Below are 15,588 nucleotides of genomic sequence, written 5' to 3' on the forward strand. Positions count from 1 at the left end.
ACTCACTTACTTATTTACAGGCTCAAAATCGAGTTTTACGTGTCCGGTAAAATTTTTTACGCAAAGTTCTACGTTCAGTCGGCAAATGGGTGCGGTAAAATCACTTTACTGCACGCTTGTGGCAAACATTATAGAACATGAAAATTACAAACAGATTGTGTCAACAGTAGGTAATCAGTCAACATCTCTTTCAGTATTAGCGTTAGTCTAAAAAATAAATGCGAGAGTAACGATTGTTCAGAGAAATGTTCTATCTAAATTTATTATTCTAATTAACTAATCTAAAATTATTATAAAATATTCCAAATAAGTGTGGCAATCCTACATTGTGTTGTTTTAATGGTATCTCTGCAGTATTATTATTTCCTGCACTCCATTTCCGATTTGGAGCAATTCCTGCGAAGCAGACTTTTTCAGCAAAAACGAGTCTTTCATAATTTTTGAAAAAAATTATTTTTTTAACAATTACGATTTAGGCGAATGTTTGTTTTGAAGCGGAACACATTTGCTATAAAGTGACATGCAGTTGTGGTCAAAATAATAAGAGTGGTAGTGTTGAATTTCAATATATTGTCGCCAAATATCTAATAAATAAATTACATACTTTGTAATGTATCACCAATATAGAGTAACGTGTGCTCATGAAAAAAAATGTATAAAAAATAAAAATTATTCAAAACCACAAACATTACAATATTTATTAAAAAAAAATTAAATTTTTCTTGGCCAATAAAATAAGAGTGTTCTGTTTTTAATTTTTATTTTGGTCGAATGTTGATTAATTGTTTATAAATCTTATCTGTTTACAATTCTTCGTTTATCTATTAACCTTTAGTATAGTTTTGAGTATCACCATGGGTCGTGCAAAGCACTGTAGTGCTGAAGAAAGGCGTATAATTTTGCAACTGAGAAGTGAGAACGAAACTTACAAATTCATTGCTGATGTAATCAACCGATCCGAATGTGTTATCGCCGAAGTTTGGAGGGATCAAAAATTAACTGAAATACCAACAGAGCCTAGAGGCCGTCCAAGAAAAAACAGCAAATCTATGGATAGAAGAATTGTAAGAAAAGCAGTGAAGAATCCTTTTTCTACATCTTTTGGCATTAAACGAGATCTGGACCTACCAATCAGTACAAGAACTATAAGAAGACGCTTACGAGAGATGAATCTTCATGGGAGAGTGGCAAGAAAAGTTCCGCATTTGAGCAAGAAGAACATCAAGCAAAGATTAGAATTTGCTAAATCCAACTTAAATGAAAATTACAATCGTAACTGGAGAAACATTTTATTTAGTGATGAAACCAAAATAAATTCGTTTGGATCCGATGGAAAACGGTATGTTAGACGATGTAAAAATGAAGAACTAAATTCTCGGAATACCTTACCAACTGTGAAACATGGTGGAGGAAACATCACATTGCGGGGCTGTTTTTCTTATAATGGTGTAGGTCCGCTACATCTGATTAAAGGAAACATGACCAAAGAAATTTATATGGATATACTGGAAGCTGTTATGCTTCCCTAGGCCGAAATTAATATGCCCCTAAATTGGATCTATCAACACGATAACGGCCCGAAACATACCGCCAAAGTTGTGAAACAGTGGTTCGTAACAAATAAAATTGAAGTGTTGCCCTGGCCGTCGCAATCACCTGACATGAATCCAATTGAAAACCTATGGAAGTATTTAAAATAAATAACAATAAAAGAAGAATAAAAGGCTTTTGTAGGAAGAGGTTCAAAAAATCTGGTACGCCACACCGGTAGAGCTTTGTCAAAAGCTAATTGATTCTATGCCCAAGCGATGCACCGCCCTAATTAAGCAAAAGGGACACGTTACGAAATACTAAAGTATATTTGTTTTCTTTTGTTGAAAGTTCATGTTAACAATTTTTTTTCTCAAAAGAAGTGTATACTCTTATTTTATTGGCCAAGAAAAATTTCATATTTTTTTTAATAAATATTGTAAAGTTTGTGGTTTTGAATAATTTTTATTTTTTATACATTTTTTTTCATGAGTACACGTTACTCCATATTGGTGATACATTACAAAGTATGTAATTTATTTATTAAATATTTGGCGATAATATAAACGAAACGAACGAACGAAATTCAACACTACCACTCTTATTATTTTGACCACAACTGTATGTTATCAACTTTACCATTTTACGCGTCAAAAGTTCTCAAAGCATTTTAAATGACAAGATAGCTGAAATGATACATCATAAAAAACCATCATAAATCCATTCATTAATTCGTTCAAAAGACAAAAAATTTACTATACATTTTTCCTGTCAATCGCGTGAAGCATCATAAAAACAATTGTGATTATATGGTGATTACAAATACCTTCACTTTAAATAATGTATTACATTTTGTATCCCTGTATTATTTAAAATTATTAAGGCGGGTCGCTATGACGTAAAACCGTTGAAATCGATTGAAGTCGAAAAATTTGTTTCACCTCAAAACAAACAACGAGGTATTTCGTCAATTTTCTGGACGTTCAGGGGATTTGGAATTCTGAGAGTCATAATTTCGTTAAATGACCTTGCATAGCAATCTTTAAACAGTTTTGAAACCTTTTAATAGAAAATTTTCCGTTTTTCCCGATATAATTTCATCAAAGAGTACCGCAATATGAAAGAAATTTCCTGAAAAAAAAATTGTAGTTTTTTGAGTTTGAGAAGTTTCAAAATTATTGTATTTAACAGGAATTTTTGCTCGTTAAGGTTCTGGTTTCTTTTCCATAGTAATAGCGCTTGAATACGACATCAATTTCGTAATTTAATTACTTATTTCACATTTATTGTACCTATTTCTCCGTCACACATTTAAAATTTCAAATTTAAAGTACTTTCAGTACTTAAAAAAAAAAAAAAAAAAAAAAAAAATTAAATACGTAATGGCCATAAGTAAAAAAAATTTCAAGCCGCGATATTCCAGCTCATAAAAAAAATGTTTGATTGCCGTGAAAAGCTGAAGTTTATTTCTTCAATTTAAGTAATCGAGAGTAAGAGTAACAGAGAATTTGACAAATGAACGGGATTATAAATTAAGCATCAGGTGTCCAATTTTATTAGATTGTTTGTCGGAATTGATAATCTAGGATTAAATAGTTAGCATCTATCGGTTGTTAACAGATTAGAAAGTGTAATCTATTAGCTGCCCCTAGTTTTCGACTGCAAACCCGAGCTCTTGCAAACTAGACCGGGAACTAGCAATATAAGAAAAATAAATAGATCTCATTAACTAACCATGGTATAAAAATAACGAGCTTTTACTTTACTCTTTTTCAGTTGCGTTACTTCGTGCAAAAGAACTATAATTGGTAATACCGAAATTTGAACTGAATTTAAGAAACGTTAAAGTTGCTACTTTCATCCGTAAACGTAAACGGTCAAAATGCCTTCTCTACTTCAGCCGACTTGAGATTAATTTGTAAGGTATATAAGTTACATCACTTATATCAAAATAATTGTTTTTGTATTTTTTTTTGTTCAATTTAATTTACTTCAATTTGATTAAAATAAAACTGTTATTGTTAACTAAATCAAGAAGGAAGAATACTGTTATACAGGGCGAGTCTTAAATAATGGGACACAGAGCAACGATGGATTTATGACATAAAAATAATGCAATATAGCTAAATTTATGTTATACCAAAACTTGAAAATAACTGAGATACAGGGTGCCAAAGTTGAAAAATTAAATCAAATTTTCTTTAATATCTATGGAACAGTTCGGGCTAAATTCACGAAATTTCTTATATAGGGGTTTTTGGAGATGATCAATTCAAATTTATCGACGATTTCGGTGTATCTTCTAGAGGGTGCCACAATCGACAATTAGGAGTCATTTAAGCCATTTAAAATTTTTTTCTCCCACGGCGTATGTCATTTTGTCCTCATAAAATTTGTTCCCCTACCTTTTCCAGTTAAAAAAGTTATACCTTATTGGTGTCGCTAGGAGCAACGGTTTTCGAGAAATTCAATTAAATAACTTAAATTCCCATTTTTTCTACTGGTTGACATGTACCAACATAATTTTTTTGTATTGTTAAAAAAGCACAAAGATTATATGAAAACAATTTAATACCGTAGTTGGTCTTCTATTGACATATTTATTTAAGCTCCAAACGAATATTTTAACAATAACAAAAAAAATTATGACGTTACTTTATCTTAGTAGTCTATGGTAAAACAAATGAAAAAAAAGATATGTCAAATAAAAATTCAGTTTCACTGCATTGTGTTTGTAAAGTATACAAATAAATTTACAATTTAATTAAAATAAAAAATTATTTGACAACTATTTCGTAGGACCCTATGTATTACCACCCAAATTGAATGGTCCTCTATACTTAGAGTTCCTCCAAAATGAACTAGGGAACCTTCTTGTTGATGTGCCTCTGAATTTAAGGCAAGTAATGTTTTTTATGCAAGATGGCGCACCCGCACATTTTTCCCGTCCAGCAAGGGATTTCTTAAGTACACGTTTTGCCAATCGTTGTATAGGACGTGGATTTGAAATACCCTGGCCCCCACGGAGCCCCGACTTCAATCCTATGGACTTTTGTGTATGGGATTACATGAAATCTCCCGTTTACCAAAATACACCTGAAAAATTATTTTAAAAAATTCAAAATGCAGCCACATTATTTCGGAATGAACAATTGCTATTTAAAATAAAGAGGTCGTTCTGTAAAAGAATTGCAAAATGTATCTAAGTAAATGATGAACACGACGAACATTTATTGTCACAGGAAGATATGTTTAATTTCTAATTTTTTGTTATTGTTAAAATATTCGTTTGGAGCTTAAATAAATACATATGTCAATAGAAGACCAACTACGGTATTAAATTGTTTTCATATAATCTTTGTGCTTTTTTAACAATACAAAAAAATTATGTTGGTACATGTCAACAAGTGCAAAAAATGGGAATTTAAGTTATTTAATTGAATTTCTCGAAAACCGTTGCTCCTAGCGACACCAATAAGGTATAACTTTTTTAACTAGAAAAGGTAGGGGAACAAATTTTATGAGGACAAAATGACATACGCCGTGGGAGAAAAAAATTTTAAATGGCTTAAATGACTCCTAATTGTCGATTGTGGCACCCTCTAGAAGATACAACGAAATCGTCGATAAATTTGAATTGATCATCTCCTAAAACCCCAATATAAGAAATTTCGTGAAATTAGCCCGAACTGTTCCAGAGATATTAAAGAAAATTTGATTTAATTTTTCAACTTTGGCACCCTGTATCTCAGTTATTTTCAACTTTCGGCATAACATAAATTTAGCTATATTGCATTATTTTTATGTCATAAATCCATCGTTGCTCTGTGTCCCATTACTTAAGACTCGCCCTGTACACTGCGGTAATATCGCACGTGCACAAAAGAACAGGTTTGCATAGCAAAATCTACAAAATAGTTGAAAATTAAAATAGATTTTCTGACTAGAATAACCGTGGAGTTTCGAATTGAATTGGCACATTCAAAAAGTTTTTAAACAATATTTAATTTTGAAAACTTTGCTTTCACAATTTTCCATTTTCAACACTGTAGATGGCATATGCACGTTTCTCTTTTTAATCTTTGTCAACTAACGGCTTCCTCTGGCCACCCCCCTTTGTTGCCCACTCTGTGCGGACCAGGAAAAATATTAGTTATTTAGTAACAACTGCAGTCTCTCACTTCATTTCTAATAAAATCCTGAAAACCCGTTAGGGAATTTGCCTTTATTTGCACTTTCTCGCTAGCCATTTCCGTTCAAAAGTCACCTTTATTAAATCCGGCTCCTTTATTTCGGGTTAAAACTTTCGCAATTAATTCGAAACGGAACGAAGCCTCCGCATAAAATATCTGGGCATTCTTGCTGCCTTTCCTCCGGCCCTCCTGCCGATTCAATAGCAGTTTTAGTAAGCTCCAATCTACATCCCCAACTGAAAAGAGGAAAATGGGCCATAGGGCGAAAACAAAAATAAAAGCAAAACCGAAGAAAATGTTTTGGTTATTTTATTTCTCTCAGATAACGGTGATAGCTCTCGGTATTAAGAAGATCGACTCTCTTAAGATGGAGTCTGATATATGTACTGTCAGTTAGGAAATATCTGTGAGCAAACCTCAAGAGAGAATTCGTTACCTTACGAAAACTCGATATTTTGCACACGATAGCTAATAGAAATATATAGGGCGCTTTCTCTTATTCATCCGCATTGCTCAATGGCATTCGTGACCGATAAAAGTTTTTGGTGCAAAGTCGTTTAACAAATGGAAGAAAAAAAAACGACATGAAACTTTGAGAGTTATGACGATTTGCGCTTGGGTTTCAACCTCCAGTCGGTCTATCTGTCAATTAACAAAATCTCTGGATGGACGAAAATTGCATTGTAAATTAAAGTATCTGTAACTGAAAAGCTTCATCTCACATCAAGCTATAGAAAACGAAAACGTAAACGATCAAAGCTGCTACCAGCGACGCATTCATAGACGACTAAACGACAGCGCCCGGGAAAAAAATTCAAGCGATAAAGGTATTTTTGTAACAAAGCCGGAAAATGGTATTTTGCAGGGCGAGCTAAGTAGATTTCGGGCGAGTCGTAGGTGAGGCCTGAAAGTATTAAGAGCCCTGCTAGCCGCAACTGTAGCTGGATAGTCAGTTGCACATTGCGGTTATTGCGTCACTATTACGGGTTTATAGGATACATGTAGGATCAATAAAAATTAGGTCGGTTTGCATATCTCACGGTTTTGAATCAAACAATGAGATGAAATCAACGATCTAGAAGAACGTGGATGCAGCATGTTTGTTACAGTTTCGTTCGCTCTTTATGGTAAATTAGGCACTAATCCACGGCAGTAAAATCGGATGTAGCCACTACATCGATTTCAATGGTATAGATATTTTACAAAATTGAAGAGGTTGCGAATAAAAAAATCCTATGTAATAGGCGTCGTGCTTGTTTGATGCTAACCGCGTGGGTCTAAAAACTCGCTTCACAAGCTCGTTTGTAAATGGATTAAAATAATTGAGGTACTTTAATGCGTTTCAAAAAGCAAGTATGTACACATATCGAAATGCAAAAAGTGTTGCGCTATAAATTAATTCGTTCAGAAGTTACGACTTTCAAAAATAAAAAAACAAAAAAAAAAACATTTTCAACGCCATCGCTTCGAAAACAATTCGAAAATATACAGGGTGTCCCAAATAAAGTGAGTTCCATGGGGATTATGGAAGCGGTAAGAGATACAAGGTGATTCAAATTAGAAAAAAGAAGTGCATTTTTGTGCCCATTCAGAAAATGTTTTAAATTTTAAAATATGCACAGCGGTTGTCACAATATGAGCAAAAAACTGAAAACTGCGATTTTCGAAAATCATAAATTATGAGTAAATTGTACCAAATTTGACAGTTCTTTATTATCGACAATTTCCAATTAAATGGCATTTTCAAAATTTTTCCAGGCTTTCTAGATTTCGAGAAATTATATTCAACTTTGTTATTTCTTATGGCCGCCATATTGGATTTTGGTGCCATCGAATAGACAATAAATAAAGTTTTTTAACCATGTATCACATAGGTGCCCTTGGACCTACTAAAGTAAGAAAAATAAATAAAAACATTTTTCACCTTAGTAGGCTCAGAAACAAGTACTTTAGTGTTGCTAATCAAAGAGCAGTAATGTACGACGTATTCTGTTTAATGGGACAGTAAAAAATTAATACGTTTTTTTTTTAGTATTAACGCAATTACAATTCCATAAGTTTTATCAAAAATAACAAAGAAACACAACGAAGAAATTGGTACCTTTAGTCAGTATGAGTAGGAATGACTAATCCTAATAAAAAAATCCTAATCCCTATAAAAACTGTTCAAATATTTCTCCAATATGATTAACACAAACTCTACAGCGCTTAACAACAGACGTACAAGCACTTTTTATCATATCTGGAGGTATTTCTTGAATAGTTCGCACAACTGCAGCCTCCAACTCTGCTACTGTATCGTAGGATCTATAGTAAACATTATTTTTTACATATCCCCAAACAAAAAAATCGAGAGGTGTTAAGTCTGGGGAGCGTGCTGACCAACTGATAGGGCCTCGATTTCCAACCCAATTATGTCCATACGTATCATTTAAATATTGCCTAACACTAAAGTACTTGTTTCTGAGCCTACTAAGGTGAAAAATGTTTGTATTTATTTTTCTTAATTCGATAGGTCCAAGGGCATCTTTGTGATACATGGTTAAAACACTTTTTTTATTGTCTATTCGATGGCACCAAAATCCAATATGGCGGCCATAAGAAATAACAAAGTTGAATATAATTTCTCGAAATCTAGAAGACCTGGAAAAATTATGAAAACGCCATTCAATCGGCAGTTGTCGATAATAAAGAACTGTCAAATTTGGTACAATTTACTCATAATTTATGATTTTCGAAAATCGCAGTTTTCAGTTTTTTGCTCATATTTTGACAACCCCTGTGCATATTTTTAAATTTATAACATTTTCTGAATGGGCACAAAAATGCGCTTCTTTTTTCTAATTTGAGTCACCTTGTATCTCTTACCGCTTCCATAATCCCCATGGAGCTCACTTTATTTGAGATACCCTATATATGCTAGAATTTCAAGGTAAATCGGAAAATTTAATAAAATACAGGGTGATCCATTTAAAAATTAGGATTTGGTGCCACTTTACCAGAGCAAATCAGCAATGCATTTTCCAAAATGTTTGAGGACATTATACTCCCAGCGATTCTCTCAACAATAATCAAAAAATGTATAATATTTCATTAAGTGTAGGACACCCTATATGTAGCTGAGCAATCACCGCAGCTAAGACGATAAACCCTGGATTTTGATATCATTAACTGTAATTCAAATGGACTTACCGATCCCTTCCTTCCAGGAAAACTGAAGAAAACGTCCGGGCCCGTCCTTTGGGGCATCTGCCGCAGGACGTTGAGCAGTTTAGCCGAATGTCGGGGCTGAAACAGAAATGCGGCAGATCAAATAAATTGAAACGTTTTCCTAATTGGATCGCTACAAAACCGCGCTCGTAGGGCCGGAAATAATATTAATCCCTTCGGACTCGTTTACCGATTTTGGGGGCTTCCGGGATTTTAAAAGTTTATAATAATTTTCGAGTGATTATTCATTGATATTTTCTAAGGGAAGATGAGTTAAGTCAAATCTAAAATTAATCAAAATGCCATTCATTCCGCAAGGCAAATACGACAGCAATTAAATAATATTCAAAGGATTTTAGGGTCAAGTCCTTAGAAAGGGTCACTAGGAATTTGCTAATGCTCTAATTGAAGTTCACAGTTCCCAATTCATGTTAATTTACTTCTAAATACTTGATAAGGTCAATGAATCGAAAAAGGACAAAAATAGTGAATCACAAGAGAGTAAGGCGAGAATGTATCCATTGTATCATGAAAATTGTGTTCAATGACCCGCTCTGCATGATGCAATTTACTCGAGTGCTAGAACATGCTTTTTGACCACAACGACATTCTAGACACCTTCGTAAATCCACGGATAACGATCTTAACCAGATCTCTCCTACGTCAACAATTAATTAATTTCATGTCATGGATTAGCAGAATGTGCTAACCGGCTTACCATCATTGTAAGACATTTAACTTTATTCAACTACCCTCTACTCAGGGAATGATTCTACTTTTTTTCTATTCAAGATGAAACAATATAAAATAAATGACTGACATTGTTAGTTTTCCAAGTTAGAGTAGAATGTTAACTTAACTGAACGGAAAACTTAGGGAAACTTAGCGGGAAAGGTTAATTAGGTATGTGTAACGATGTTAAAACTTAAAACTTTTTTCCAGTTGCTTTAAGAAACGTATGTACAGGGTATTTCGATTTGGAGTGTTTTAACAAGGGAAACCTATTTCCTGACTTGATAGTAGAAGACCGATTTGAGAGCCACGGGCTCAATTTTTGAGAAATATTTAATGTCAAAAATCGTTTCCCAATATCGTCACAGAGATAAGAGTCTGAGATAAGAAAGGTCCTTCGATATTTGGTTATTTTGGAAATCGCCGATAATTTTCTTATTTATTAAACTATTGGAATTGCGTAGAAACATTATTATGGCATTTTTGCAAGAGGAATCTAATGGAATGCTTAATTTTCTTCTGCTGTTCCATATTTTTTTCAAATTGGTGCAACTTCATTTTTTCAAATACAAACCATAAGTGGCCATGACTTAACAAAATAGACAATTTAAAACCCTTTTCGACGATACATACAGGGTGTCTCTAAAAGGTCTGTACAAAATTCTACCACAGATTTCTGAGGTCAAAACATGACGATTTAACCCAATTTACCTTAGTCCAAAAGTGGACGGTTTTCGAAATACAGGGCGTCAAAGTGAAAACAAAAAAAAGCAAAAAAATTAATTTCTTGGTTGGTGATGCTGCTATCTACACAAAATGTCGTATCGGGCGGTTTTTGGGGATAAGAAATCAGAATCCGTTTACATTTTCGATGCACAATGTAGAGGGCGTTGTCAGCGCTCGATGAACCCTCTTTTAAAGGGCATAACTTTTTCATCACCCGGTATAAAATTTATTTATGACTAAACTTGTGTTTTCCTACATTTTTTAAGGAAAAAAGGTCTCTTGTTAAAAATCTCTACGAGGCTTCCTTCTTGAGATATTTGAAGCTTAAAGTTCGCTGCATGTCTTGAACAATAATTTTAATGTACTACAAAGTAGTACATTATCAACATGAATTTAAGATTAATGTGTGGGCAGGAATAATTGACAATTTTATTTTTGGTCCTGTCATTTTGCCGCCCCGATTAAGTGGTGAAAGTTATTTGGAACATATTCAAAATACAATGCCAGAATTATTGGAAGATCTTCCTTTACAACTTCGGCAAGATATGTGGTTTATGCACGACGGTGCTCCGCCACATTTTACTATAAATGTGCGCAACTATTTAAATCAGCAGTACCCACGAAGATGGATAGGTAGAGGAAATGATGCTCCGGTACCATGGCCACCGTGCTCACCGGATTTAACTTCGATGGATTATTTTTTTTGGGGGACTCTAAAGTCCATGGTATACTTCACGGCCATAAATAGTGAAGAGGAACTATGGGGACGAATTCAAAATGCAGTAAACATTTTAAAGAACGACGAAGAATTGATGAATAGAGTACATTTTAATTTCTTGCGTCGGACTAATCTTTGTATGCAAGTCAATGGTGGTCATTTCGAACAGCTACTAAAAGTATCATTTTTTCGTGTTTATGTTTGGTATCTATGTTTTCAAGTAATTTGTAACTTATTTTTAAGTTTTGATTTTTTTCGAACCAACTGTAAGAATAGATATGTAGTACATTAAAATTATTGTTCAAGACATGCAGCGAACTTTAAGCTTCAAATATCTCAAGAAGGAAGCCTCGTAGAGATTTTTAACAAGAGACCTTTCTTCCTTAAAAAATGTAGGAAAACACAAGTTTAGTTATAAATAAATTTTATACCGGGTGATGAAAAAGTTATGTCCTTTTAAAGAGGGTTCATCGAGCGCTGACAACGCCCTCTACATTGTGCATCAAAAATGTAAACGAATTCTTATTTTTTATTCCCAAAAACCGCCCGATACGACATTTTGTGTAGATAGCAGCATTACCAACCAAGAAATTAATTTTTTTCCTTTTTTTTTTGATAATGCTTTACCAGTCCTATTTTTATGACCATATATTTATTTTCTTTTTTTTTTGTTTTATTGAAGGCTTTTATTTATTTTTCGTTAAATTATATTTTCGTATGTTGTTTTCTTTATTATTAAATGTATTCTAGCTTTTTTTTGCTCTATTTTTTTATTTTTTATCTCTTTACTGATAAAAATAAAAAAATTAAATTTTTGAAGTGGTCCTATTTTTATGGCCACCACTGTATATCCTGAACGCAGCCAACGAGAGAAGTAAGTTTTTAAACTAATAAAAAGTAATTCAATAAATTATGGCACCTTTAAAAAGCCCAGATCAAAACATTACAACATTAACAAAGAAAAGAAAAATCAAGAATTAAATACAATTGAAGAAGTCTTAGAAGATCTGAATACATCCCTTCGGACTCTGGTTGAAAAGAATGGTAATAAAACAACAAGCATTTTAAGAATGCTTAAAAAAACACCATTATAAACCTTATCGCACAAGAGGTATTCATCAACTTCGCGAGGGGATGCCACTAGAAGGTTGAGATTTTGCCACTAGTTTTTGGAGAATCAAGATATGAATTTTCCATTAAACATTCTGAACTGATGAGGAGAGGGTGGATTATTCTGGGATTTTAACGGCTGCAATTCTTACCACTGTGGCACAGAAAATCCACATGTGGTTTTTCCACGAAATTGGCAACGTGGGTTTGGATTTAACATATGGGTGGGGACATTATATTTAGAGGGATATTTATCGGACCTCATTTTTACGAAGGACATTTAACGCCTGAAAGTTATTTAAACATTTTGAAAACTTGTGTTATTTTGTTCCTTGAAAATTGATCTTTCGGTCGTGTTGAAGGCTTGTATTATCAACAAGACAAATGTCCTCATCATAACGCTAGAATTGCAACTAAGTTTTTAAATGGAGAGTTTCAGCAGCAACAGATCGGAACCGGTGGTCTCATACCGTTACCGGCGAGGTTCTGTCACCTCACGGCCATGGATTCCTTTTTGTGGGAGAGATTCAAAGAACTGATCTTCAAGGGAAGAAATATTCAAACAAGAGCAAAAGTAGAAAAAGTCGCTCGACATGTCTTCGTAAAAATCACTGCTGTACAAACAGTTCTAATTTTGTAAGAAAAAAATGTTTGCAATGTACTCAAAGCGGACAAGCTCAGTTCAAATATCTACGTTGAAAGTGTGTTTTAAAAGTTAGTTAATTTCTTTTTTCTTAGGCTTCAACGCCTTTGGCATCAATTTTCATAGCGAACTTATGTCAAGAAAATGAATTCGTTATATTTCCGTCATTTTCGCTAATAAATATTAAAGTTATGCATGTACAGTAGTGGCCAAAAGTATGGAAACTTTTTTAATATCGCTTTTATTTAAAATGAACGATTATAATTTGAAATTGTAAATATAAAATAGATTCTATTTTTAATACTTTATCAACATCCATGGTATATTGGTATTTATTGGAATTTGATTTGGAGTAAATATGAAATTAAAAAAAAACTGCGGACAAAAGTATGGAAACTATTTGCATTTTTTGATAAAACGAATCAAATAAAAGCTAAATTTATAGAATTTACACAGTATACAGTAGAATTCAATAAAAGTGACAATGCCAAAGCGTCATTTATCTGAAGAATTAAAACAGTGAGTTGTATAGTTGTTTAAGCAGGAGCACGAGCAGTGTGACATTGCTAGTTCTTTAAATGTACCCAAACGAACAATATCGAAAATATCGAAACGTTTTCATGAACGTGGTACAATAGAGAGATTTCCAAGACCAAGTAGGCCCAAAAAGTATCCAAAACGCACTCAAGAATTAATACGAAGGATGTCGAAAAACATCCACAATTGACTTCAACGGATATTTCAAGACTTCTTGCTGAAGAACACCACATAGTGCTATCGAGGTGCACGGTGCGAAGATTCTTGGTAGTTGGAGGTTTGTTTGGAAGGATTGCTGGCAAAAAACCACTAATTTCCTAAAGAAATAGAAAGGAGCGTCTTGCATTTGCTTGGCAACATATCAACTGGTCACAGGAAAAATGGAATACAATCTTGTGGAGCGATGAAAGTAAATTTCAGTTATTTGGTAGTGATGGTATTCGATACGTAAGACGTCCTAAGAATGCAAGATTCGATTCTAAGTATCAATTGCCTACTGTAAAACTTGGCGGTGGAAGTGTTATGGTGTGGGGGTGTTTTTCTGCGTCTGGGGTTGGGCCATTAATTAAAATGGAAGGGACTATAGCCCGATTCGTGTACAAGGACATCTTAGCGAACCATATGCTTCCTTATGCAGAATGGGAAATGCCCTTGTCTTGGAGTTTTCAGCAAGATAATGACCCCAAGTACGCATCAAAACTGGTTAAAAATTGGTTTGAAGAAAATTGTGTCGCGAAAATTGAATGGCCGTCGCAAAGTCCAGATCTTAACCCGATCGAACATCTTTGGGAACACCTTGGAAGGCAAATTTGGAAAGAAAAAATTCATAGTTTACCGCGTTTATTCGAGGTTTTGGAAAGAGAATGGAAATTAATTCCAATGGAAGTTTGCAGAAAACTGGTGTATTCTATGCAACAACGGTGTCGTGCAGTAATTAAAGGAAAAGGATTTGCCACAAAATATTGACACAATTTTGAAACAAAAGATATATTTTATAAGTTACTGAAAATACATTATTGGTTTCCATTCTTTTGTCCGCAGTTTTTTTTAAATTTCATATTTACTCCAAATCAAATTCCAATAAATACCAATATACCATGGATGTTGATAAAGTATTAAAAATAGAATCTATTTTATATTTACAATTTCAAATTATAATCGTTCATTTTAAATAAAAGCGATATTAAAAAAGTTTCCATACTTATGGCCACTACTGTATATCGTTGAAAAGGTATTAAAATTGTCGATTTTGTTAAATCATTGCCACTTATGTTTATATTTGAAAAACCATAGTTATAAAAATTTGTAGAAAAATGCGGAATAGCAGAAACGTTTTTTTTCTATCAAGTCAGCAAATAGGTTTTTCTATCAAAACACTCCGTATTGACACACTTTGAGACGCAATATGGTGTTAGAAAAAGTAGCCCAAACAGTTGACCACATTTCATGAAAAAAAAAAATACGTATGTGTAACGTTTAACCGGGATTATGGAAATATTTCGAATACTAGACATCCTATAAAGAAATGTTTTACTATCAAGCTTTAATTACTCTGAGGGGGAAATTTATTGATGCTAAAGTTGATTCCTCTTGACCTCTCGTATGGGCAGGGTGGGAATTAAGCCTTTAATTTCAACTTGCACCTCCTATTTTTTTATAGACTCGGGAAATACGGACAAAAGTAAACAAAATTTGTCCAAAAGATTTTTTTCGATTTCTTTGAAAGCACTGAAGTAACGAAATTCACTTTCTCTTTCGCTCATGATTTTCTTTAAAGTTTGGTGATATCTGCTTTAGAATTAATGAAAACGTAAATTTTGGTACAGCTTTGAATTAAAGTAAATGCTCAAAATGGCGTCCTTTAAATTGAACACAATTATTTATCCGTGTTTTAAAACTATTCACATCTACGAAGAATGTGTTTTAAAATAATGGTATGAGTCACAGAATGACATCCTCACGTGTCGTTGGTATTTCTTTATAAATTTTACCTTTGAGATATTCCTACAAAAAAAAAATCCGGCGAAGTAAACTCTGGGGGTCCAGCAGGCCAATTCACCGGTTTAGATCTGCTGTTTCATCGATTGTTAACATTACGATTAAGAACTTCCTGCGCCACCGCAGAATAGTGAGATGGATAACTGTCATGTTGATACTACCTGTTCTCACGCACTTATAAATTTAAGTCC

General features: G+C 33.5%; 1 protein-coding gene across 14 annotated transcripts in view; it reads right to left on the bottom strand.

The window, feature by feature from the left end:
- rg (rugose) overlaps positions 1–15,588 on the bottom strand; it is a 677,097-nt gene that overhangs the window by 284,392 nt on the left and 377,117 nt on the right. For all 14 annotated transcript variants that reach the window (XM_066297050.1, XM_066297056.1, XM_066297048.1 and 11 more), the window contains exon 5: positions 8,916–9,011. In XM_066297050.1, the coding sequence (XP_066153147.1) occupies positions 8,916–9,011 (96 nt within the window). The remainder of the gene's footprint in view (positions 1–8,915; positions 9,012–15,588) is intronic.

This window comes from Euwallacea fornicatus, chromosome 27 (assembly GCF_040115645.1).
Source record: "Euwallacea fornicatus isolate EFF26 chromosome 27, ASM4011564v1, whole genome shotgun sequence".
NCBI classification, from domain to species: Eukaryota; Metazoa; Arthropoda; class Insecta; order Coleoptera; family Curculionidae; genus Euwallacea; species Euwallacea fornicatus.